The sequence below is a fragment of the Electrona antarctica genome (assembly GCF_951216825.1).
Source record: "Electrona antarctica genome assembly, chromosome: 16".
In the NCBI taxonomy this organism is placed as follows: domain Eukaryota; kingdom Metazoa; phylum Chordata; class Actinopteri; order Myctophiformes; family Myctophidae; genus Electrona; species Electrona antarctica.
The window spans coordinates 36,983,655-37,007,435 of NC_136797.1; the positions used below are offsets into that span (position 1 = coordinate 36,983,655).

General features: G+C 43.2%; 2 protein-coding genes across 2 annotated transcripts; one reads left to right on the forward strand and one right to left on the reverse strand.

Annotated features, from left to right (window-relative positions):
* Positions 1–1,398: 1,398 nt before the first annotated feature.
* Positions 1,399–12,758, reverse strand: arsb (arylsulfatase B; the record flags this gene model as incomplete). The annotated part of the gene is made up of 10 exons (XM_079524899.1): positions 12,340–12,758; positions 11,209–11,286; positions 8,603–8,789; positions 7,664–7,854; positions 6,704–6,804; positions 5,690–5,796; positions 4,466–4,709; positions 3,297–3,367; positions 1,941–2,054; positions 1,399–1,694 (listed from the first exon to the last, which is right to left on the reverse strand). The coding sequence occupies exons 1-10, from the start codon at positions 12,523–12,525 to the stop codon at positions 1,399–1,401; spliced, it is 1,575 nt and encodes a 524-aa protein (XP_079381025.1). The 5' UTR covers positions 12,526–12,758.
* A 3,504-nt stretch (positions 12,759–16,262) lies between these two features.
* LOC306939438 (uracil nucleotide/cysteinyl leukotriene receptor-like) lies at positions 16,263–21,980 on the forward strand (the record flags this gene model as incomplete). The annotated part of the gene is made up of 4 exons (XM_079524026.1): positions 16,263–16,277; positions 16,938–17,121; positions 20,905–21,185; positions 21,525–21,980. 4 exons carry the CDS (start codon positions 16,263–16,265, stop codon positions 21,978–21,980), a joined length of 936 nt encoding a protein of 311 aa, XP_079380152.1.
* Positions 21,981–23,781: the final 1,801 nt, after the last annotated feature.

The window sequence follows — 23,781 nt, forward strand, 5'->3', positions numbered from 1 at the left end:
ATGTGTTTTTTACTGGTTAAATAAAATAAATAAAAAAATAAAATTTATAATACATTACAATTTAGGCATTTAGCAGAATGACTTACTACTAGTGCCAACACTAGGAGTAAGCAGAAAACAATCAAACCAGTCAACAAACAACAAGATACAGTTGGGTGCCACTGATATTGTCCCTTATCATTTGACCCAATTAGGCCCGACCTCAAATTTTTAAAAAATCCTTCTGAATCCTCCAGATTTTTCAAAAATAGCAGACCTACAAGCTCATAGCGCGCCACTCGGTGGCGCGCTATGAGCTTGTAGATCTGCTATTTTTCAATAGCTAAATTATAACATAATGTTTAAAACACCAAAAGGGGTTCCCGCCCAAAATGGGTTAACTGTCCTTTTGCGCAGATCACGCAAACCTCAGCAAAAAGAAAAGAACAATATCGATGGCCTCCAACTGTAAGTTGAGCGAGCGCCTTGTGGTTTTAGATAAAAATGAATAACCTAACGGTTAAGTTAATGGCCCCTCCCCCAACACCACTGAAGGGCCATTGGGCAAGGCACTGAACTTGTGTGTATGTGTGTGAGTGCGTATGAAGCAGGGTGTTCCTGAAAAAGATAATTTGTTCTCAGTGAACTTCCCCTGGGTAAATAAAGTTCAAACTAAAACTACCAAAACATTTATGTAATATCTCGGAAAAAATCGAATCAGGGTGAAATCTGTCCTTTAAAAACACAAAAAAAAAATGTTGGAGCCAATCGGATCTTGGAACACATTCCAGAGTTCCGTTAGGGTTTGGGTGAGTCATTCTGGACGCATGCAGAGCTCTAGTCCGATCAGTCATTAATTTTAACAGGTACAGGTGTCCCCGTTTTCAGATGTTGGTCCGTAAGCCAAAAACATTGTGGGGGTCCTTTGAGAACAGCTGCTCTGGTCTAGTCCAGTGGTCCTCAACCTTTTCAGGCCGTGACCCCCAAAAAATAATCATATTTGAACTGGGGACCACCCCAAAATAATCATATTTGAACTGGGGACCACCCCAAAATAATCATATTTGAACTGGGGACCATATTTGAACTGGGGACCACCCCAAAATAATCATATTTGAACTGGGGACCACCCCAAAATAATCATATTTGAACTGGGGACCATATTTGAACTGAGGACCACCCCAAAATAATCATATTTGAACTGGGGACCCCCCACCCCGACAAGCACCAGGAATGTAGGAGTTGAGGCATTACAGTTTGCTTGACTCTGTTCCACAGATACATATTGTGAAAATGGCAGATCTACAAGCTCACAATGCCTCCCAATGTAGATCTGTTTGTTTTCCTCTCTTCTTTTGCCTCTTTCTTACATTATATGACAGAAATCATGTGGGGATCCCAACCTACAGGTTGAGAACCTTAGGCCCAGGGTCCCCAGGCGCCCCCGGAGGGTCCGGGGTCGCAGCGGGGGTCGTCGGGGGGGAAGGTGACTGGCGCAGCGCTGCGCTGGTGGTGATTCAGGCGACGCAGCAGATAGTCCACCACCGCAGGGTGCTGCTCCGAAACCTCCTCCCGCTCCTCAGGGTCCAAGTCCACGTCGAACAGCATGACAGGCTTCAGGGGGTCCAACCTGGGACCCCCGGGACCAGGGGAGACGCCCGGAACAACGGGACCCGTGTCGTTGTGGCCAGGCCTCGGAAACCAGATGTCACACCCTGGAGGAAATAAGCAGGTGGTCAAGAGAGAGTGAGTGTTCAGTGTTGATTCTGACAGCAAGATAACTTTCTCTTTTACAGAGGCGATAGAGAGCTGATGTCATTATAGTGGTGACAGAGACCTGATAGACTAAACATGGCATAGTAGAGGACAGTGACCTGGTAGAGTAAATATGTCATTGTGGCCCACACACAGGACACATTGGACAGACAGGACACAGAGGACACACCACAGAGGACAGAGACCTGGGTATCCGGTGAGCAGCTTCCAGTTGGCGGAGCGGATGGCAGCATGAATCGACACGTTGAAGCCAGAGCGGACCCGCTGGGCCAGAGGGAACACACTGAACCTGCCGGGACCTGTGAAGAGAGAGATAGAGGACCTGTCAGGACATGCTTTGAAGAAATGTGCTATATAAAGAAATGCAGCGTTTTAAGACTTCTGTTTTCTGGCTGTTCAGAACAAAAGGAAAAACAATGCTATGTAGAGATAAGACCGAAAGAGGAAGTCTCTAAGACTGATGATAAAGATGATGGTGCTAACGGTCTGGAGTCCACATCATCATTTAGTCAATAGTTAGGTAAAGTTACCTTAAGTTGTGGCAAATCTGGGGAAAAAATGCTTACCACTAGCTTTCTTCACAGATGTGTTCATAAAGGTGTCTACTATCACAGAAAAAAAAATTCCAACCCAACTCCCTTGGGAAACTTTGTGACAGCTGCTGAAAGTTGGGGTACCATACAACCATTATAAGGCAAAATGTTATAAATTTCATTATGCTTTAAGTAGCATGTGACGTGTCAAACTAGGGGTTTTTCATCATTCTGAATCCATTCCAAGCATTCGTTTTGCACGAAAAACACTCATTGGGCTAAAAATGGCCATAGCCGTCATCACAAATGTGATGAAGTCAGCACATTTGGGCATATTTGGGCAAGTGGCTATGGCCAAACTAGGGGGTCTATGGTCAAACTAGGGGTCAAACTAGGGGGTTTTCATGATTCTGAACCTGTTCGAAGCATTTTTAGCCCAAGGAGTGTTTTTCGTGCAAAACTAATGCTTGGAATGGATTCAGAATCATGTAAACACCCTAGTTTGACGCATAGTTTAAAGCATAATGAAATTTAGAACATTTTGCCTTATAATGTATTGTATGGTACCCCAACTTTCAGCAGCTGTCACAACGTTTCCCAAGGGAGTTGGGTTGGAACAAATTTTTCTGTGATAGTAGACACCTTTATGAACACATCTGTGAAGAAAGCTAGTGGTTTTCCAGATTTGTCATAACTTAAGCTAATTTTCCCTCATTACAAATATTGTTCTGTGTCTGTCATTATATTGGCAGTCATTTTATATGCATAGTGACAGCACACTGTCTGCTTGTGTCTAGCTTAGACAGACAATTGTGATGAAGTTCTCACATTGCATTGTGACCCTGATATATTTAGAATAGATTTTTAGATGTCGTTAATCGAAAACCCAAATAAAGGAATGAAAGTGTGTGCACATGCAAACTATGCTTGCCTGCCTTTCTTTACTCGTTTACTTACACCAGGGTCTCAAATGTTGAATGAAGATCCTTAAAACGACGACAGACTTACATGGTTCGATATCATAGTAGAGGGGGTCGATGTTGTGTAACAGCTCCACTCTGGGCGACTCAAAACCTTTGCTGGAAGACACAAGTTAACACATCATCACATCAGTAGACTCCTGCGTGTGTGTGTGCGTGTGTGTGTGTGTGTGTGTGTGTGCAGAATCAAAACCTTAGCTGGAAGACACCAGATCAATAGACTCCTGCGTTTCACTTATTAAAGTAATTTTCAATCTGTCGTAAGTGAAACTACTATTCTCTCAAGTTTTCCTTGTGACACATACTGTATCTTAGGGGGGAAAAAGATTTACATATTTACGTACAGCAATATGACATAAATGTAAGGTTCTATAAAGAACAGTATCATTGTGAAGCAGAATTCACCAGGTGTTGGATTGTTCACCCACTAATAGGGAACGTGAGCTGGGTTTAGACCGTCATGAGACAGGTTAGTTTTACCCTACTGATGATGTGTACGAGAGGAACCGCAGGTTCAGAAATTTGGTGCATGTGCTTGGCTGAGGAGGTTTTATGAATATTTAACCAATGAAATGTATTAACAAGAGCTTGTGATTAAATAATAACTACATTAGTTCCACTAGAGTTCATGGTTACAAAGTTAGCATTTTGGACATACAAGGTTTCCATGATGACAGAGACAAATTTACAGTATAATGACCATTGGTCAGGAGTCGGACGTGGAGACTCATTGGCAGTGTTGCCATATTGTGAGAGAAATCAGCAACCAGGTCTATGAGAACAATCCCAAAAGAAGCAAGTATGCCAAAACGAGCACTTAAAAATTACATAATATGCATTGGCTATTAAAAAATAATAATTAAAAAAATCTAAAATGTGGAATATTTGGAATAAGTTTTGACACACAAATGCTCCTTGGCTGACAACACATTTTCATGAAAATATTTGAGAACCACTGGTTTAAATAGCCTGAATAAACAAGTCCAGCAAACAAGCAACTTTACAGAGAAACAAGCCCAAGTCGCTTATAATAAGCCAACATGGCAACACTGCTCATTGGCCAATAAACGACATCTCTAGATGTTGTTTATAAAGCTTTTTTTATATACCTTGTTTTTTACTCTTTTTCAGATAAACCTTTTCTGTTGGCTTCAACGTGTGTTAATGAGTTAATTAGTTAACAAGCTCTCTCCTCACCTGATGGTGTTCCACACGTCGAAGCCGTCCAGCGGCTTCGTGCCATTGGTGGTTCCTCCGGCCAGACCCACCAGCGTGGGCAGCCAATCAGAGATGTGGATGAGCTCGCGGCTGACGCGCCCGGGCCGCTGCAAAAGCGGGCTGGCCACAAAGGCCACGCCCCTGACTCCACCCTCCCACAGCGACCACTTCCTGCCTCTCAGCGGCCAGTTGCTTCCTCCGTACAGAGTCTGGCCACCGTTATCTGTCAATCAAACACACTGTCTGTCATTACAAACATTATCTCTCATTCAAAATATTTTCTGTTCATCAAAATAGTATCCCGTTACCATAGGCAGGATCGTGAGGGCAGTGCCAGAGAAATATGCAAAATAAGCAGAGAAGAGTCACATCGACCCGAGCCGGAAGTGATGGCCTCCACCTGCATATCTGTAGTCTAGCCTCACTCCAGGTTGTGGACGATTGCCCGGAGGATTATTATTATTAGCGTGAGCTTGGATTCATGGTTTATTATAAAATAAATAATACATTAAGCTCCCAAACATCGTAGGATCGATTAGGATTTTAAGATTTTGGCCATCGTTGAAGTCATCGAGGGGGAAGCTTTTTACTGACGGACGGACCACTTCCGGTTTATCTTCTAGCAATGGAGACGCTGATAGACAGTAGTATAGAGCGATCTCAAACTGAATCATTATAAAATATTAACTCAATCTGTGCCAGGTTCGAGATTTCATATCAGCATTTGAGCCACGGACCACCATTTGATGAGATTTAGCCTCTCAGACACAAAACTAAAGAATATTTTGTCATCATTGGTTTTCAATTTTCAATTCCATGATATATTTTGATGTTGGTACCATAGGAGAGATAACAGGCATACATTGATCAAAATAACAATTCTTCATTCTCTAATTATGTAAACATATTGTCAAATTTAACTCTTGAGAGCGTAAAATGAAACCATTTGGTTTCCATAAGGGTCCATAAGGGTCCATTTGGTTACCAACTCTCCATCATTTAGCTGAGGACCACGTGGAACCCCCTCAAGGACCACTGGTGGTGCCCGGACCACTGGTTGAAAACCACTGCATTATAGATTAAATTAACAGTTGGGCTGACACAGAATGCCGCTTGACCACTTAGCATCATGATCTGCCATCTTTGCGATGCAGATTTTTTGAAAGATTTCGCATGCCCAATATAATGAATGTAAAGTTGTACCTGTAGAGAAGACCAGTACAGTGTTGTTCCAGAGACCTGCCTCCATCAGGCTGTGTGTGATGTTTCCTACTGCCTCGTCCATGGCACTCACCATGCCTGCATACTGTCTATAATAGTATATATAAACATTACAACATAGAAGTAATGTTTTCTCGTCCATGGCAGTCACGATGCCAGCATACAGTTGTCTATATAGGATGTGTTTTGTCCGATGTACTAACAGACGGACACCATACCCAAAACCTTAACCTAAACCTAACATCACAAGGAAGCCACGGGTTAGTTTTAACCTGCCACGCATGTCGGGAGCCACGGGTTAATTTTATGTCGCTTTCTCACCTCAACGTCGGTGTAGTCTCGATGCGATTGGGGGGTGAAGTTGCATCATTCTTGCATTTTTATTTGCTGCGTTTGATTTCAAACTGCACTTTGTTAACCGCAGCAGGGAACTGTATCAATGTGTTCAATTCATAAACTACACAGTTAAAAGGGTATCTTTGAAAAACAAAGAAGGGTCCCGCACACTGTCAGAAAACTTGCCAGAAATGTTGCTCTTTATTCAACGTTTCGGTCTATTCGACCTTCATCAGGACAGACAATTGTCTGTCCTGATGAAGGGACCCTTCTTTGTTTTTCAAAGATACCCTTTTAAGTATGCTTTATTGCCCTACGCACCTGTCAATAGCCTTGAGGTGTGCATCGGCCTTTTGCTATAAACTACACAGTGAAATCTGCTGTGTTAAAATTATACTTTGAGTAAAGGTGGTTGCACACTGGACACGTTTTTCGGAAAACCGATGGAGAAACGCCGCTAGAAATCCGAAAAACACGCTCGGTGTGTGGGGACTCTGGGGACCTTAATAGTTAGGACGTAAAGTGAGGGTATTGTGGATGTGTCAGGGACTGGACGTTACTGTGTGTGTGTGTGTGTGTGTGTGTGTGCTTAGTAGTGGATCCCTACAACTTCACCAACTTGTTTTTAAATACTACTACTAATAATAATAATAATAATACCTCCGGTGATAGTCCTTTATGAAGCTATAAGGAGCTACATATCGTTCTGGAACCTGTAGTGGAGCGTGCACCGCCTGCAGCGCTACGTACATGAACAACGGCTAAAACAAACACAAACAAAACAAAAGATAAAAACTCATTGATTTCACAATATATTTTTTAATTTTGATCTAACAATTTTGTAACCCATTTTTTAACCCGCTGCCAATTGCCTGAGCTGTAATACTGGGCGCTACTCTCCCTCTGCCCCAAACTGAGCTCATGCTTCTTTCAATGCATGAGTGAGCAGGCTGATCACCTGACAGGGGTGAGTTTACCCGGTAGGACGTACCATGTGGAAGGAACACGTTATTCCAACCAGTTCCTTTCCCACCCAGGGGGAGGCAGTGTAGTGTATTACTGCATGTTTTTTGTGAGGGTACCTACCTACTCTATTCATTTCACATTATAAAATAAAGTCACTCACATTGCAATAGAGGTCCTGTTCATTTCGTAGACTAAAACATAACATTTGTCGACTACCTTTTTTCACTGAGGAAAACTACAGCTTTGATAACGCCTGCGGTCTCCAAGGCTGTAACTAAATATATTGATAATTTTGTCAAAAAATAAAATATATTGATAATTTTGTAGTCATTTTATGCTTAGCTGCGTGTGGGTGTCGCGCTACGAAGGTAAAAGTTCACAACGAGTCACAGGCATGTTGTGAGCTTGTAGAACGGCTATTTTCGTTTTAGTCATATTTTAGTCATCTGAAATCTTTTAGTTCAGTTTTAGTCAACTAAATATCATGAGATTTTAGTTGACCAATTCTATAGTTGATTTTGTTGACAAAAACATATTTTGGCGGGCCGTGATGGCGTCATAATGGCTGATTTTACACTTGGTTGCATGCTGAAAATAGCTGATCTACTGTGTGTGTGGGTGTGTGTGTGTGTGTGTGTGTGTGTGCGTGCGTACCTTCTTGTGGGGGTGTTTGCGTATGGTGCTGACCACTCGGTCAGTGAACAGCTCGGTGGAATAAAGTCCTTTGTAGCCGTCTGCCACCTGTTCCCCATCGCGGAGGTCCAGGGCGCAGCGCGTCACGTTCTCAGACACAATGGGACTGCAGCGCATGTGACTGAAGTAATCCTCACTGCCCATCAAGTAGCCTGTAGTAGAAAACGTCAAAATATATAATAAGAACGTTCCCAATTCAATTTGCAGCCTGCTTGGGTTAGTGTCGGAAGTGTCCTTGAGCAAGACACCCTGAATTGCTCCCGATGAGCAGGTTGCTGCCTTGCATGGTTTCCTCTGCCATCATTGTATGAATGTGTGTGTGTGTGTGTGTGTGTGTGAATATAACAGTCTGTCTGTGTGTGTGTGAATATAACAGTCTGTCTGTCTGTCTGTGTGTGTGTGTGTGTGTGTGTGTGTGTGTGTGTGTGTGTGTGTGTGTGTGTGTGTGTGTGTGTTAATGCACATTGTAAAGCCATTTGGATAAAAGCGCTACCATTTAGCATTTAATAATCTATTTTATTAAACTGTGAGGTTTCTCTATCAGACTCATTCAACAGATAAAGATATGGAATGATACAGGAAGATGGATATTATTCTCTAACATGATGGGAGTGATGACTTGTCATTGGAGGTTGAAGTTATAATGGGTTTGTATAGGATGGGAGCGGGACAGCTAAAATGAAAATCAAATATCTAAAGCAACTTAAAAACAGTTTGGGATGTTCACATAAGCCTGAAAAAATGACAGAAACATTATTTTGAAAGTGAAATATCCCTTTAAGCCAAGTATAAAATATGGCAATTTATTTATGAAATAAACAATTAACTTAATAATTAATAAATGTGGAATATGGCACGTTGTTTCAGCCAGACAGCGATGATATCCATCAGGTCACCCACCAAAGTAGGAGTCAAACCCTCGCCGGGTGGGCAGGCAGTCCTTCTTGTACATGCCCAGGTGCCACTTGCCCACCATGTGGGTGGCGTAGCCGGCTCGCTGCAGCAGCTGTGGCAGCAGCACCTCGTCCGTTGGCACGCAGTACGGCTGGCACGGCCAGATGATCTGGTGCTGCATGCCCGTGTGGATCTGTGTGCCAGGGCAGGGGGCAAAGCAGAGGGCATTATGTCTGTGTGGAACATGTCATTGGTCCGACCTCCCATTAGTCAGACCCATTACTAACACTATCCCTAACCTCAGTCGTAACCAGCCACGCATGAGTCTTAACCGGCCACGCATGTGTCTTAACCGGCCACGCATGTGTCTTAAACGGCCACACAGATCTGACTTATGGGCAGTCCCCATGGATCTGTGTGCCAGGGCAGGGGGCAAAGCAGTGGGCATTTAGTGTGGATCTGTGTGCATGGAATAAAGCAAAATAAAATCCCAAGACTGAAAATGTAATGATGTTTTAGGCCGACCAGCTGAATAAATCATGACATTTCTGAGACCATTCATGTTTCTGGAAGATGCTTCTAAACTTCTATTATATTGCTATTGCAGTTTGATCAATTCATATACTCTTTCATCTTAAAATAACTAATGACCGAAAATAGCCAATCTACAAGCTAAAATGAAACCAAATGGACCCATTGGTTTCATGTAACACTCAAGAGTAAAATTACTGTTAAATATCTGCATTACTTAAGTTAATACAGACCACAGACCACACCACCACAGCTCACATCCACACTCCGTAGCACTCATTGATTGAAGATGTAAATGGCATATGGGAAATTAATAATAACTGAGTAGCCCTACAACCTTCTTAAAATGTGAACGTAAAAAGTTATGAAAAGTTGCTAAATATGTTCGGTGTTATGTGGATTTGTGCATTGTTTGATAAGATTGATTGGGCTCTGAGACCTGCTACGGTCGTTGTGCGATAAACAATAATCAGCGAGCCCCTGTTAGCCTAGTAGTAATCCGAGTTCCCAGAAGTTTTATTTTTCGCCACTAGGGGGGCGAGAAAGAACCTAAGAGCCTAGTAGTAGCGGCTAGTAGCGGGGTGTCCAAGTAAAAAAACTAAGACTAAATATATTGACAATTTCGCAGACAAATAAGAACTACACTAAAATGTTAGGGAGGAGAAGAGAATAAGAGATCCAGTAGCCTTAAGACAATGCTCGGGTGTCGCGCTCCGGGAATAGTCCATCTACGTACAAGCTCTCAACGCGACGACTAAAAGTAACAATTCAGATGACTAATGAAGTAACAAGAGTTGCATACCTTTAGGGGTCCAAATAGGACCCTTACAGGTCTGTAAATCTTGAGTTACAGGGGAAAAAACATTTGAGAACCACTAATCTATGAGCTGCAGTATAATCACTAATCTATAGCAATGATTACTAGAGCTGCAGTATTTAACTTAATCATCATCTTTAAAATGCACGCTCATGCATGGTTGAAAACACAGAAAACAGGAAACGCTACAAGGCCCTTATCTCGTCTGCCAAAGTAACATCTTTACAAAAGATGAACATTGCAACTTTGACTTCCCAAAATACAGTGTCACAACAACATAACCGATGACCATTAAAAAACAAAGACAGTAGAAGCCTTCAGACAGTAACACTGCTATAATATATGCAAGGTTTTCTCAAAGTGGGTGCTGTGAGTTTACCAATGTCACTTATGAAATGAACAATGTCACCGATACAATTATTTTAAATTGTGTATGAGTTGCAAGTATAAAGTTTCCTTTTCAATCGGTTCTAATTTCCTCGTGACATATATAGGCCTATTTACAATTTAGCAGACTTTTTAGCGAAGGTACTTCCAGCCTCCCTGCGTTGGCTGATCTGAGCGTGTGGGAGGGTTTGTAGGGTCCGATCAGTCTTGCAGATATGGGGGTGCCAGCAGCCATACCTTTGGTTGCTTTGAAGGCTAGCATCAGAGTTTTGTACTCTGTACTGGCGGCAACCGGGAGCCAATTGGCCATATTCAGACCGCAGCCATCTTGCCAGCAAGGGTGCTACCTAGGTGATACTTCCCATAGACAGCCCATTCATCCAAACAGAAAAGTCCTATCTAATTATATTAAACAACGTTAAAATCACCAACATTGCAGCTGTAGGGAAAGCTTGAATTATCCTCTTTCAATCTGTAAAGTGTTTGTTTCATAATGCGACCTTAGTGTAGCTTGAAAAAGGACACACCAATGAAAAGTACAACTCAAGTCTGTTTTACTGTCTCTAGACTCTCTGAGTGGTTAAACTGAAGTGACATTGATGAAATTACGAAAGCATATGATTTATATGAATGTGGGATTGCATGTGGTTTGCGGTTGTGGGGTGGGTTGCAGCAGAGTCGGAGGTAGTAGGCAGTAGAGTCTGGCTAAGTATTGTTGTGTCACCATAGTGCCCACTTTGAGAAACCCTGATCTACATGTTTCTGCACATACTGTATGGTTTAGGCCATTTTATTTAATTTTTTGTCTCTCTTATTCTTAATTACTAGTTTATTCTTTCAGTAATAAACTAGTAATTAAGATAAATTAATTAATCACCTGGTATCTTCCAGTCATCAGCTGGTTTCTGGAGGGGGTGCACAGAGGTTGGACATAGTAGTTCTCCAGTCGGACGCCCTGTTGAGTGGCGAGAGAGAGAGAGAGAGAGAGATTACTTATTATAGTATAGGTAAATAAAATAAAATTAATAACTACAAACTGAAACATTACAATGTATTTACAAAACAAATAAAAACGTAAAGACAATGTCCTTTGTTTTAGTGTCAAAAATCTTTAAAAAAAAAAACCCCAAAGAAATAGCAGATCCACAAGCTCATGCCGTTTCACGGTGCAATGCATGCAAGCTTGTAGATCGGCTATTTTCCAACATATTTTATGTTACTGGTTATGGCGTAGTATGTAACAGTCAGTATGCAGTGCCAGTTGTTTTGCTGTGTGTAGAAGATCTGACGTCACTTCCACTACATGTGTACTATGTTAGCGCGCAGTGTGACTGTAGGCTCCGTTCACTTTCGTTTATCATATCAGTGGCTGTCTGCCGTGAGACCTGGCTTAATATGGTCTATACTGAATCAATGCTCTATTAGTTGGCTGCCAAATAAACCAGCTTAGTGACATTCATCTGTGTCTGTGTGAAATGCCTGGACTGACATCTATTCTCCTGTATCCAGTCCACCATAGTCTACTCCCTGCTCAACACATCACAAGTTAGATTATTAATAATAATTAAAAACCTTGTCAGACAGATAGTCCAGGTGTGGACAGAGAATCTGCTGTGGACAGCAGTGGTGGAAAGTAATTAAGTACATTTACTTATGTACTGTATAAGTACAATTTTGAGGTATTTGAAGTTTACTTGAGTATTTCCAATCTCCAAATTCCAATTTACTTCTACTCCACTACCTCTCGGATCCAAATATTGTACTTTTACTCCACTACAAATTTGAAAACTACTAGTTACATTGTAGATTTTGATTATTACAAAACATACATTAAACACTTGACTTTTACTTGACAATGGTTGACAGAGAGTCCAGGTGTAGTGTTTATTATACCTTTTCAGACAGAGTCCATGTGTAGTGTTTATTATACCTTTTCAGACAGAGTCCAGGTGTAGTTTTACCTTCTGAGACAGAACGTACAGGTGTAGTGTTTTGTTTATTCATTTACCTTCTCAGACAGGGCGTCCAGGTGTGGGGTGTTTATCTCAGACTGGTGGAAGCCCACATCGTTCCAGCCCAGATCATCCGCCAGGATGAACACTATGTTGGGCTGAGGAGTCAACGATGAACACACACTCTCCTCCAACAACAACAACACCACAACCGAAGCGGCACATAAAAACATTCTGAACATGAAGAAAATCAAAGAAGAAAGAAAGAAAATCTACTTTTAGATTAGGAAGTAATTTCAGTTTAACTTAATTGTTCTCCGAAAAAATATGCAGTAAAAAAATAAAACAGGAACAAACGTGATGCAACTGCGTCATATATAAAATATGTGTGGTAGAAATAATAACCCCCCCATCAAGAAGCAAATATATGAGTCGTGTTCACTTCGGGTAACATCCTTATACTGCAGCTGCTTCCTGGTAGTTGAACTGTTGAAGACATCGGGGAAAAGCAGGGCGGCCAATCAGAAGCCACTGCTGGTTCACGTCACGTGATAAATGTAAGGGATCCCCCGAGAGAGTAGCCCCCGAGAGAGAGAGAGTGAGAGAGAGTCAGTCAGTCAGTCAGACAGACAGACGGCACTCCATCTTTAAGTATTAATTAATCCATGTGCACTTTTTAATCCAGTGATTTACAGTAAGAAGGAACAATAGAAGGTAATACATACCGTGTACATATAAATAGTCCTCAAGAATCATAAGCAAGCTAAGAACCTAATATCTGTAGTAGATATCAGTAGATCTGTGCAGTGTGAAGCTGAGTATACATAGCCCAGTGCTATGCTAAAATGTTTTAATAGGAAGGAAAACCTGACGAGACACACAAGGATCCATACAGGGGAAAAGTCTGTGGTATTAAAAGCTTTATTGCTGTCCTCTAAAAAAACACATATCATACAAAAGGCTCACAAAGGCCTTTACTTGTACAGTTTGTGGTAAAGGCTGTAGTCATAGTAATGCACTAAATAGACACATGAGGGTTCACACAGCAGGGTTCGGCAGCGGTGGCCGAACGGATAGCGGCGCGGTCTTGATACCGGAAGGTTCCTAGTTCGAATCAGCCGTCCGACACGTTAAAATTACCACCGCTGAAGTGCCCTTGAACAAGGCATTGAACCACTACGATGAAATGTGTTCTATGAGCAGGGCCTGGCTGGAAACAAGTTCTTGAGCTTAGCCCAGATACCCTGGGTAAATATAGATTTCATTTCACAGGGGGAAACACCATTTACTTGTAACTTGTGTGGTAAAGGCTGTAGTGTAATGGGTCATCTAAAAACACACATGAGGACTCATAGCAGCCCTGTGTCCTTACTAATTTTGTCAATTAATGATAGCATGTTTTGAAAACAATCTCCTGTGAATCAGTTAATTGGACCTGGACATTAATTATTTTCCAACATTGCACCTGTTGAGCCCTTATTTCATCACCCCTGTGCCAGATGTCATCAGGTAAACACACACCCGTCTTTCTTTAAGGGCAGGAGTTTAATTAGTACGCACCTTTGCTTGCCCAGCTCACGTCTAATTAGTACTCACCTGGGTACTAATTAGGGGTGGGCAGAGCCTCTGGGGGTGGGTAATCCGGTGAGAACACAAAGCTCTGCCCACTCTTGTATAGAAGCCAATCATATCACCTCCCCAATAGGAAGGACCACCTTCCTTAATAGAGCGTCGCAGTCCCGCCCCTTACCATGGACCAGGAAATGATTCTCCGTTCATTTTCCTCATAGACATTTCAGAAAGTATTTATTTAAAGACGTTTACGCCGCGGACAAAGCCAACTCGAGTCGTGACAAATCATGACAACAAACACAATTTTTGGGGCCGAAAAAATAATTAGAAAGAAAAAAAACGGCAGGTTAGAACACTTTTTTTGTTGTTTTTCTTCTTTGTAATTATTTGTTTGGTCCAAAATATTGTTTGTGTTGTCATGAGTTGTCACGACTCGAGTTGGCTTTGTCCGTGGCGTAACCATCTTTAAATAAATACTTTATGAAATGTCTATGGGAAAAATGCATTGGGTTGGGACGCTCTATTGACCACCAACCTTAATTGTTTACACCCACTTTTGCAACGAAGGCTGAGAGATTGCATTATTCTCCAGTTGAGTGTTTGATTCACTGGTAATTGTCCAGGTGCTGGAGCTCGCAAACAACCTGTTCCTCTTGGGGACACAGGGGATGACATTGACAAACTAAATTTCTTAAATGTGAAGAAATGATATGATATGATGCTGACATGATACTGACCATGATGCTGACACGATGCTGGCACGATAATGACATGATACTGACCATGATTCTGACATGATATTGACATGATACTGACATGATGCTGTGACAGGGCCTGTCAGAGCCCTGTTAGAAACTTGTCACATAACAGGGATGTAAGGCCCTGTCCAATCAGGCACTCCACACTGTGTGACAGGGCCTGACAGCCCTTTGACAGGGCTGGTACCATTAAAGAGCTACATGCATGCCAACATAGCATATACTGGCTTGTGAGCTTGTAGATCTGCTATTTCTTACAGAGATCTCTCTCTCCTCTCCACTGACAGGTCATCTGTCAGTGCATGTGCTGGCACCTCTGGCCTCTCCATTAGAGTAGTGGTACTCGAGTGATGTTCAGTCCAGGCTTGAAATCAGTCTCTCTCGCACGCACGCACGCACGTACGCACACAGAAAATTCAGGATTCCAATTCCAAAATAGCAAGAACTAGCAGATCTACACGTACAAGTAGGTACTGCCCCCAAGGCCAACATCCTGAGAGATGAATATCACCTTACTGTATCTATATTGCACTTTGAATGCATTCACACTTTCTCCTGCCAATGTTGTCTGCTTTCTTTACTTTTTGATGTTTTTAAAAGGTTCTGCCTCTTTTTTTAATGTGTCTATTGTTCTTAAATGTGAAGCACCATGAGTAAAAAGTGCATTTTGAATACCGCACTTTTACTTGTAACAGAGTATCTCTATTTTGCAGTATTGATACTTTTACTAAAGTAAAACATTTGAGTACTTTTCCCACCACTGTCCACATCCAAGGTCACGCAGGGACCTTCAATGCAAATGGTACTTCAGTTCCAGCCATTCATCCATTCATTCATTACATAATTTAGTATAATAACCGTCCTCCGTAAACAACTGAGGTAACGTTACATCAGACTACAGCATGGGTTACATCGATGAGGCTGCAATATGCCGTTATATAATAGTTTCACATGCAGAATGTTTTGTTTGTGTAAAAAAAAGAAAAGAAAAAAAGAAAAACTGTTTCTTGTACACAATGCAATACTGACGCAATGATTTGTATGGTGTGTCCTATAAGTCCATGTGGGCTGGGCGCCTTGGGTGCATGACACAAAAATAAAGAATCTATCTATCTATCTATCACTGTTTTCGGGGGAATATACACATGAAGTAGTGGTCCTTCCAGTTACTGGAAAGTTCCAGACATTTCAGTAGGCTACTTTGTGAGGTCTGTGAGAGAACCAAAGACTCCTGAAATCAATAGAGGTAAGTGAGATTATGATTGATTAATTACTATTTTTTTTATCTGTTCTCTACTCACAAGTCATTCAAATCTAAGCCTAGTTCATAATACATCTATTTCAGTGTGTGAAGCTTTGTCTGCAATCAAGGACCACCTGCCCCTGGCAGGTAAATACAACTTTCGGGAAGGGGGAGTTTGCTTTCAGGTTGCCCAACGGGCAAGTGCTTTTGAGTAGAGAAGCAACTGTGTTTAGTTCACTATAAACAACGGCTGTATGTGGTATATTTAAAATGAGTCAGATTGAATAGCTATTGAGATGTTTGGCATAAAAATTTAGGTATGTCCATATCTCACAGCCCCAGAATTTGCAAGTGAAAATATGTGATCATAAAATGAATCACTATTTTACTTTTCGCGCAAGTAGGCATGACCTTTGGGCAAGTAAAACATGGCCTGTAATTGCCCGGCAGGCAAGTGCCTCTTCAGAGACCTGAGAAGAATGTCTCCCATAATATATTTTTTTTCAGAGCACATAATTGTGCTCTGAAAAAAGTGCCTGCAACAACATGTAGTAAAGTAATAATTCACGCAAGACCAAAGTCCTGACTGTAGGTGGTGGTGTGTGGTCCTATTGGTCCGGCATCATGTCTGGTATACACAATAAAATAATATGAATATGAATAAAACGTGGAGAGGACTGCCCTCTGTTGTGAGTAAAACATTTTCAACGTTTGAACTGAATATTATCTCATTAATATATAATTCCTGAGTATTATCCATTTCCCTCTTTAAGCATAAGTATTTAATAACTAAGTACTGTACTTAAGTAATATTTTGAGGTATTTGTACTTTATTTACTTTAGTATTTCCAATTTCCAAAACTTTTGCTTCTACTTCACTACATCTAAAAACTTTAGTTACTAGTTACTTTGATTATTACAAAACATACATTAATTGATCAATCAGATCAAGTCTCAGTAGCATTACTCCATCTAGGGAGAGTTTATAGTAAATCCAACCACTCAAATCTACTCTAGTGCACGTGCTCAACAGGTCACTTCAACATGAAACCACTATGACTCTCTATTCTTGCCCTGACAGTCACAGACCACTATTGGTTCTCCTGCCATCATGGAGCCATTACACATCAGCTCGCCCGTGCTGTTCATCTCCCCGAGATCCATTAACCTCAGCCTGGGACAGCAGACTGTGTATGAGGGCTGCAAACACATGCCAACCGCCTTCATCTGGTACCTGAGCCTGCAGGCCATCAACATGTTTCTAGGTACTGTACCAATTTACTTTAGTATTGTACATTTGAGTTTTGTTGACTTTCACTGTCCTACATTTCAAATACAAATACAGTTTATTGTACTTTTGACTCAATTACATGTCTAGGAAGTGACCTTGGGACAGAAATGTTAAATATAGCCTACTAAGAATTAACCACTTAAATATCGTAGGAAATATATAAGCTCCGGGGCAAAATGCATCATCGCCAGGAGGAGCGATCCACAGCGGCATCTTCAAGGGAGGCAGGCTTGATGCCACACTTCTTTAGAGAGGTCTTCAGGTGGTCCTTCAGCCTCTTCTTCTGTCCCCCTGCGGAGCGTTGACCTAGATGGAGTTGACCATATAGGGTCCTACGAGGCAGGCGACTGGCTGGCATCCTGATGACATGCCCAAGCCATCTCAGCTGATGGTGCATGATTGTGGCTTCTATGCTCCTGCAGTTGGTTCTCTGGAGGACCTCAGAGTGTGGCATGCGGTCTCGCCAGGTGACTTTTAGGATGCGTTGGAGGCATTTAATATGGAATGCCTCGAGCATCTTCAGATGGCGGGAGTAGATTGTCCATGACTCACAGCCGTAAAGAAGAGTGGATATGCATATTGCCCTGTAGACCGCTATTTTCGTGTGGAGGTGGAGGTTGTTGTTGCTAAAGACTCTTTTCCTCAGCCGGCCTGCCTGACCCTGTTCTGGATGTCCTTGTCGATACTGCAGTCTTCTGACAGGATGCTTCCAAGGTATTTGAAGTGTGGAACGATGGTGAGTGGGGAGTCCGCAACAGAGAAGACTGGTGGTATCTGTGGGGGTTCTGAAGACCACTGGCAGAGGACTTCTGTCTTTGATGTGTTTATAGACAGCCCCATTCTGCTGTAGGCTCTCACAGCAGCTGCAAGAGTGGCCTGCAGTGCCTCTGGTGTGTGTGCCACAAGGGCACAATCATCAGCATACTGGAGCTCCAGTATGCGTACAGCCTGGAGCTTTGTTGTGGCTTGGAGCCTCCTGATATTGAAAAGGTTGCCATCCAGTCTGTAGTCCAGGGTCACCCCGCTCCCCTCCTCCATTTCCTTGTGTAGAAGTGTTGTTACACAAAGGAGAAATATATTGAAGAGGACGGGTGCAAGAGCGCATCCCTGTCTTACACCAGTACATACTCCGAAGGAGGCAGACTCAAGTCCACCTATCGTCACCTTTGCCCTCATCCCATCATGGAACTGCCGGAGGATGTTAACAAACCTCACTGGGCAGCCATATTGCAGGAGTACTCTCCACAGAAGGTCACGGTGGACGTGTCGAATGCCTTGTAGAGATCCACAAAGGCCATGGGGTCTTTTTTGTTCACGACATTTTTCCTGCAGCTGCCGCAACGTGAAGATCATGTCCACTGTGCTTCTATTTTTCCGGAAGCCGCACTGGGACTCCGGCATCAGATCTTCAGTGACGCTCTTGATAAGCCTGTGGAGTATGATTTTCGAGAGGACTTTCCCTGCAACAGAGTGAAGTGCTATGCCCTGGCTGTTTCCACAGATGGATTTGTCCCCCTTGTTTTTATATATGGTGACAATGTTTGCATCCCTCCATTGTTGAGGGATGCTTTCTTCCCGCCATACAAGAGAGATGAAGTTGTGGATCGTTCTGGTGCATAGGTAGCCCCCCTGCTTCAGGATCTCAGCAGGAATGGAGTCAGGTCCAGGAGATTTATTATTCTTTAGCGCCCTTATGGCAGCACGAACCTCGGTGAAGGAAGGTGGGAGGTCAAGGCTCTGGATGGTTGGCAGGGTTGGGAGGTCTTCTAGAGCTGAGAGATTGACTGAGGCTGGCTGGTTTAAGAGAGCCTCGAAATGCTCCCCCCATCTCTGGACAATCAAGGCTTGGTCCTTAATGAGGGAAGTTCTAAGGGGGCAGACAGTATGGGTTCTTGGGCCATGAGTGGCTTTTATTGCATCATAAAAGTTGTGCATGTCATACCGGTCTGCGTAGGATTGTATCTCCTTTGCCCTGGATACCCACCAGTGGTTTTGCAGTTGCCTCAGAGTACACTGGACCTCTCTCCTTTGATCTTGCCATTGTTTTTTCAGGGCTGCAGAGGATGGGTTATTAAGTGAGGCTTTGTGGGCTTTATGCATGTTATTGAGGAGAGTGGTGATGTGTGTGGAGTTCTCGTCGAACCAGTCTGATGTTTTTTCTTGCTGTAGCCAATAGATTGGGCTGCTGCTTCATAGAGTGAAGAGCTTAGGGTGGACCACTTGTCAGTGGTCGTCCCATCCATGCCCAGGAGAAGCTCAGTGTTCTCTAGCTCTTTAGCTAGGGAACAGCGGAGGGTGTTGCGTGCCTCCGTTTCCTGCAGCCGGGCACAGTGCAGTCTTCTCTTGGTGGACTTTCGAAGGCGTATTGCCGGGCGGATCCTCAGCTTGAGCATGGCCATGATCAGCCGATGGTCCGTCTAACACTCCACCCCTCTCATGGCTCGTGTGACGTGTACATCTCTCAGGTCCGTGCGTCGGACAATGACGTAGTCCAGGAGGTGCCAGTGCTTGGACCGAGGACACAGACACACACACACACACACACACACACACACACACACACACACACACACACACACACACACACACACACACACACACACACACACACACACACACACACACACACACACACAACAATATGATGATATGGGTTGTTACAGTACAGTGTAACACCCCCCTGCGGGTCTGGATGTTCCGGGGACCCCCACACGGAAACTTTCTCGACCATTTCGGACACGGGGCGGCTCGCCGGAACCGGGGCGGCACCCTGGCCGTGTTCCTGTGGGTATGGAACTTCCAGGACCCCCCTGGGGACCCCCACACAGAGTTGCACCACTCACTTCACACAGGTGTGATTTTTGATAACCGGGGCCGCCTGCGCACTTGCCCCGGGCCTCGTCCCTGTACTATGCATACTGTACATAACATACAGTAACTCTCTCCTTACTGGCCTACCGGTATGCACACTTAAGCCTCTCCAATTGATCCAGAATGCTGCAGCTCGCTTGGTCTTCAACCAGCCAAAATTCTCACATGTCTCCCCCTTCTCCGCTCCCTCCATTGGCTCTCGGTTGCTGCCCGCCCGAGTACAAAACTCTGATTCAAAGCAACCAAAGGTATGGCGGGAGGTATGACCTCCAAAGTCTGATTGGACCCTAGAAACCCTCCCGCACGCTCAGATCATCCAACACAGGAAAGCTATAGAAGAACAAATCTGAAACGATTAGTTACGCCTGAACACGTGACACGAGCTTCCATGCAGTGCAAATGCAATGCATGTTGGGTTACAGGTGTATGATCGGAAGCCGAGTTTTAATGTAATATAGTACCAATATCAGACTGAGGTTAGGGTTAGCGACCTAGGTGGGCGGTTAAAACTGAGGTTAGGGTTAGCGACCTATGTGGCCGCGGTTAAGACTGAGGTTAGGGTTAGGGTTTGGGATAGTGTTGGTAATCGGTCAAACTAACGGGAGGTCGGAACAATGACATATTACCCCCATAGAAAAGTAAAGTAAAGTAAAGCAAGTTCTCATTCGGCACGTAGATCCCCCCAGATCCTCAGCCCCGGCCCCGAAACTGGGGGCTTCTCATCCGTGTTTGAGGAGCGCTAGCCCTTCCTATGCCCAGCTTTGTGTGTCTGTGTGTGTACCACAGCAATTATTTGATTGGCTGAGCACGAACTGTGATGTATGATGATGTATGATGATAAGAGCACCTGAGTTGTACTGTAAGATACTTTGTCCACCCCTGCTAGGTCTCCCGGCGAACATCATGGTGCTGTGGCTCATTCTCAGGAACAAGCGGGACGCGTCCACCTCGGACATCTTCTTCCTACACCTGGCGGTGGTGGACATCATCTTCTGCGTCACCATTCCCCTGGAGGTCACCACGCTGGTCTTCCTGACCACCAGCAGCACCTGGTACGTCCTCAGCTTCGTCTACGGCATCAAGGACTCCTCGCCCATATTCCTCTCCTGCATCTGTCTCGACCGATACGCGGCCGTGCTCCACCCCATCAAATTCAACGAACTGAAGGTGATATAGAGAGGGGGGGGGGGTGTTACAATTTAAGACGAGAGCTTAATTTCAAAGGGCATTGCGTAATTTGCGTTAAGTCAACATTGAAAAGTATATGCATTTCAGTTTGTGGAATGGACTGACAACGGAGGTGCAAATCAGCCCGGACGTGAATTATTTTAGGAGCTAGGGCATATTACCGGTATAAAAATATGGTTGGGTTGTAAATACATTTTGGAAAAGTGTGGAAAATGTGTGATAATTATCAGTGAGTTATGTTATCACAACATTGGTGTTGAAAATTGTTGTCATCCATCCATCCATCCATCCATTCATTCATCCATTCATTCATCCCAGGACCGCCAGCACAGGGCCGGCCTGGTCGCATCGGTGTGGATCATCACGCTGGCCTACGCCACCGCCAAGTGCGTGGGGACCATCGTGGACTTCGAGACCTTCGTCTACTCCGCCATGCTGCTCGCCGTGTTCGCCTTCATGGTGTTCTGCAACATCTCCATCCTCTGGGCGCTGCGGCAGTCCGGGGCGGGCCGCGACGAGATGCACCCCGTCAAGAAGAGAGCCTTCAAGATGGTCATCATCATCCTGGCCATCATAGTCTGCCACTACCTTCCGCTCGTGGCGCTGCTGCCTTTCAAGAGCTACTTTTCTCCCGACGTGCACGAGTGCTACGTTCGCTACTTCTGCTTTGGCCTGATGGACATCAGCAGTAGCATCCAGCCTGTTCTCTATCTGTCCAAGGACAGGCTGACGTGCCACTCTGGACTGTGTTGCAAAAGTAAGCAACAAGACTGAGTTCAATAAAGGAGGGATCAAGTTAAAGGAGAGTTCCGCACAACCCGTTTTTACCTGAATTCTGATGATAATGTATGTATAAACCCCTAGTAGTGGCGGGAAAAAAAATATATAGGGCGCTGAGGCTTTAAGAAAGGTAGTCGGTCTCAAATCGGTCAACCGACGTGGAGCATAAGCAGGAAGCGACAGAGTCACAACACTCTGTGGAGTTATTCCCCACAACAACAGATGGGAAGATTTGTTTTTTAATTTTAGCGCAATTGAAGAAGAGATCTATCATTTGACCGGCCGTGCTGGTAAAACGCTCAGAATGGATTTTTTTCCCACTAATTTAACATTGATCAATGGATTATCATCATCATTATGGTAAGAAAACGACTTGGGCGGAACTTTCCTTTAACGTTGTTGCAAACAAAAACCTACATTTATTGAATAAAAGATACAACATTTTGCAGATTATACTCCGTTAACGTTTAGCACATAAGATTAGCTTTTAATAGGGAGACTCCCCCACCCACCCCCAGTCTAAACGCTGGACGCTAGACTTTATTTTAATTCTGTGATCATCTGTTGTTTTTAGTCCATTCATATAATGGTCAAATGGATATATCAAACACAGTGTACTGTTTTGAATATTAATAGGCTATTTGATATGTAATTTTGTGTTATATTCCACATTTTTCTCGTTCCCACATTGTCAGAAACTGTGTGTTGCTGAGGAAGACTTTTTTCATTTAAGCAAAATGGCCACCGTGTGAATATGGTGAATAGTATAGTAGAACTGAAGCACTTTATAAAAACTACACATCTTGTAGGCTTGTTACTGTATGTGTAATGCACAGTGGAATATTTACGTGTCAAGCCTGACCCGGTTTGTCGTTCAGATTTCTGAACTTATTTATGAATAAGTTAACACATTATCTTATCACATTATCATTCAGGTTAATATTGTAGGGCTATTTGTGACTGACTGTGACAGATTTGTTATGGTAATGTGAATATTTTTGGATTGCATTGAAAATGCACTGGCACATGTTGGCCTCATATGGCTTCCTAGCACTTTGTTTGGAGCTAACTGCTTTAATAAACAGAACAGAAGTCCTCAGAAGTCGTTCAAAAGATTGTGTCTCATTATCAGATTGAGCCCAGGTGTAGTTTTCATTTAGTCTCTATAGGTTATGAATTCATACACAGCAAAAGTCTTAGTGTCATTGTTTTACAATGTAGGCTGCAGAAAATGGAAACAAACAAAAGAAAACAACAGCTAGTGTTGAAAATGCAAAGTAAGACTTTTGGGGTGAAAAAAAGTGAAGTAATAAGTAACTTTTGCCACGGCACCCACTTTGAGAAAACCTGCTCTACAAAAAATGTTGGCCATGTTGGTGAACAAAATGTTGACCACTAAGTGAGACCACCAACATAATGAAAAGCCTCGGACAAATATTCACAGATATAAGGCACAAACAAGCATTTATTGGCAGACAATTTGAAAGAAGTCCTTTTGTACAGTACGTCTCATAAAACGGTGCCACTTTATATGAGGAAAATAATGTTAATTTATTAATACATTGGAAGCAGAGGAATTAGATTTAATGACATTGACGACATGTGGATTGTTTCTTCTGATGAAGGGCACTTCGGGGAAGGATTCAAGTTTCTTCAACCAAAAACACAAAGAGCACTCAGTCCCAGAAGAATGAGTTCAAATGGAACAAACTCTTGGTATTAGGTATATTTTAAGGCCATTATCAATTTGTGGTGAAAAGGCAATCTCCGATTAGAAAATGGCGGACTTAATGAG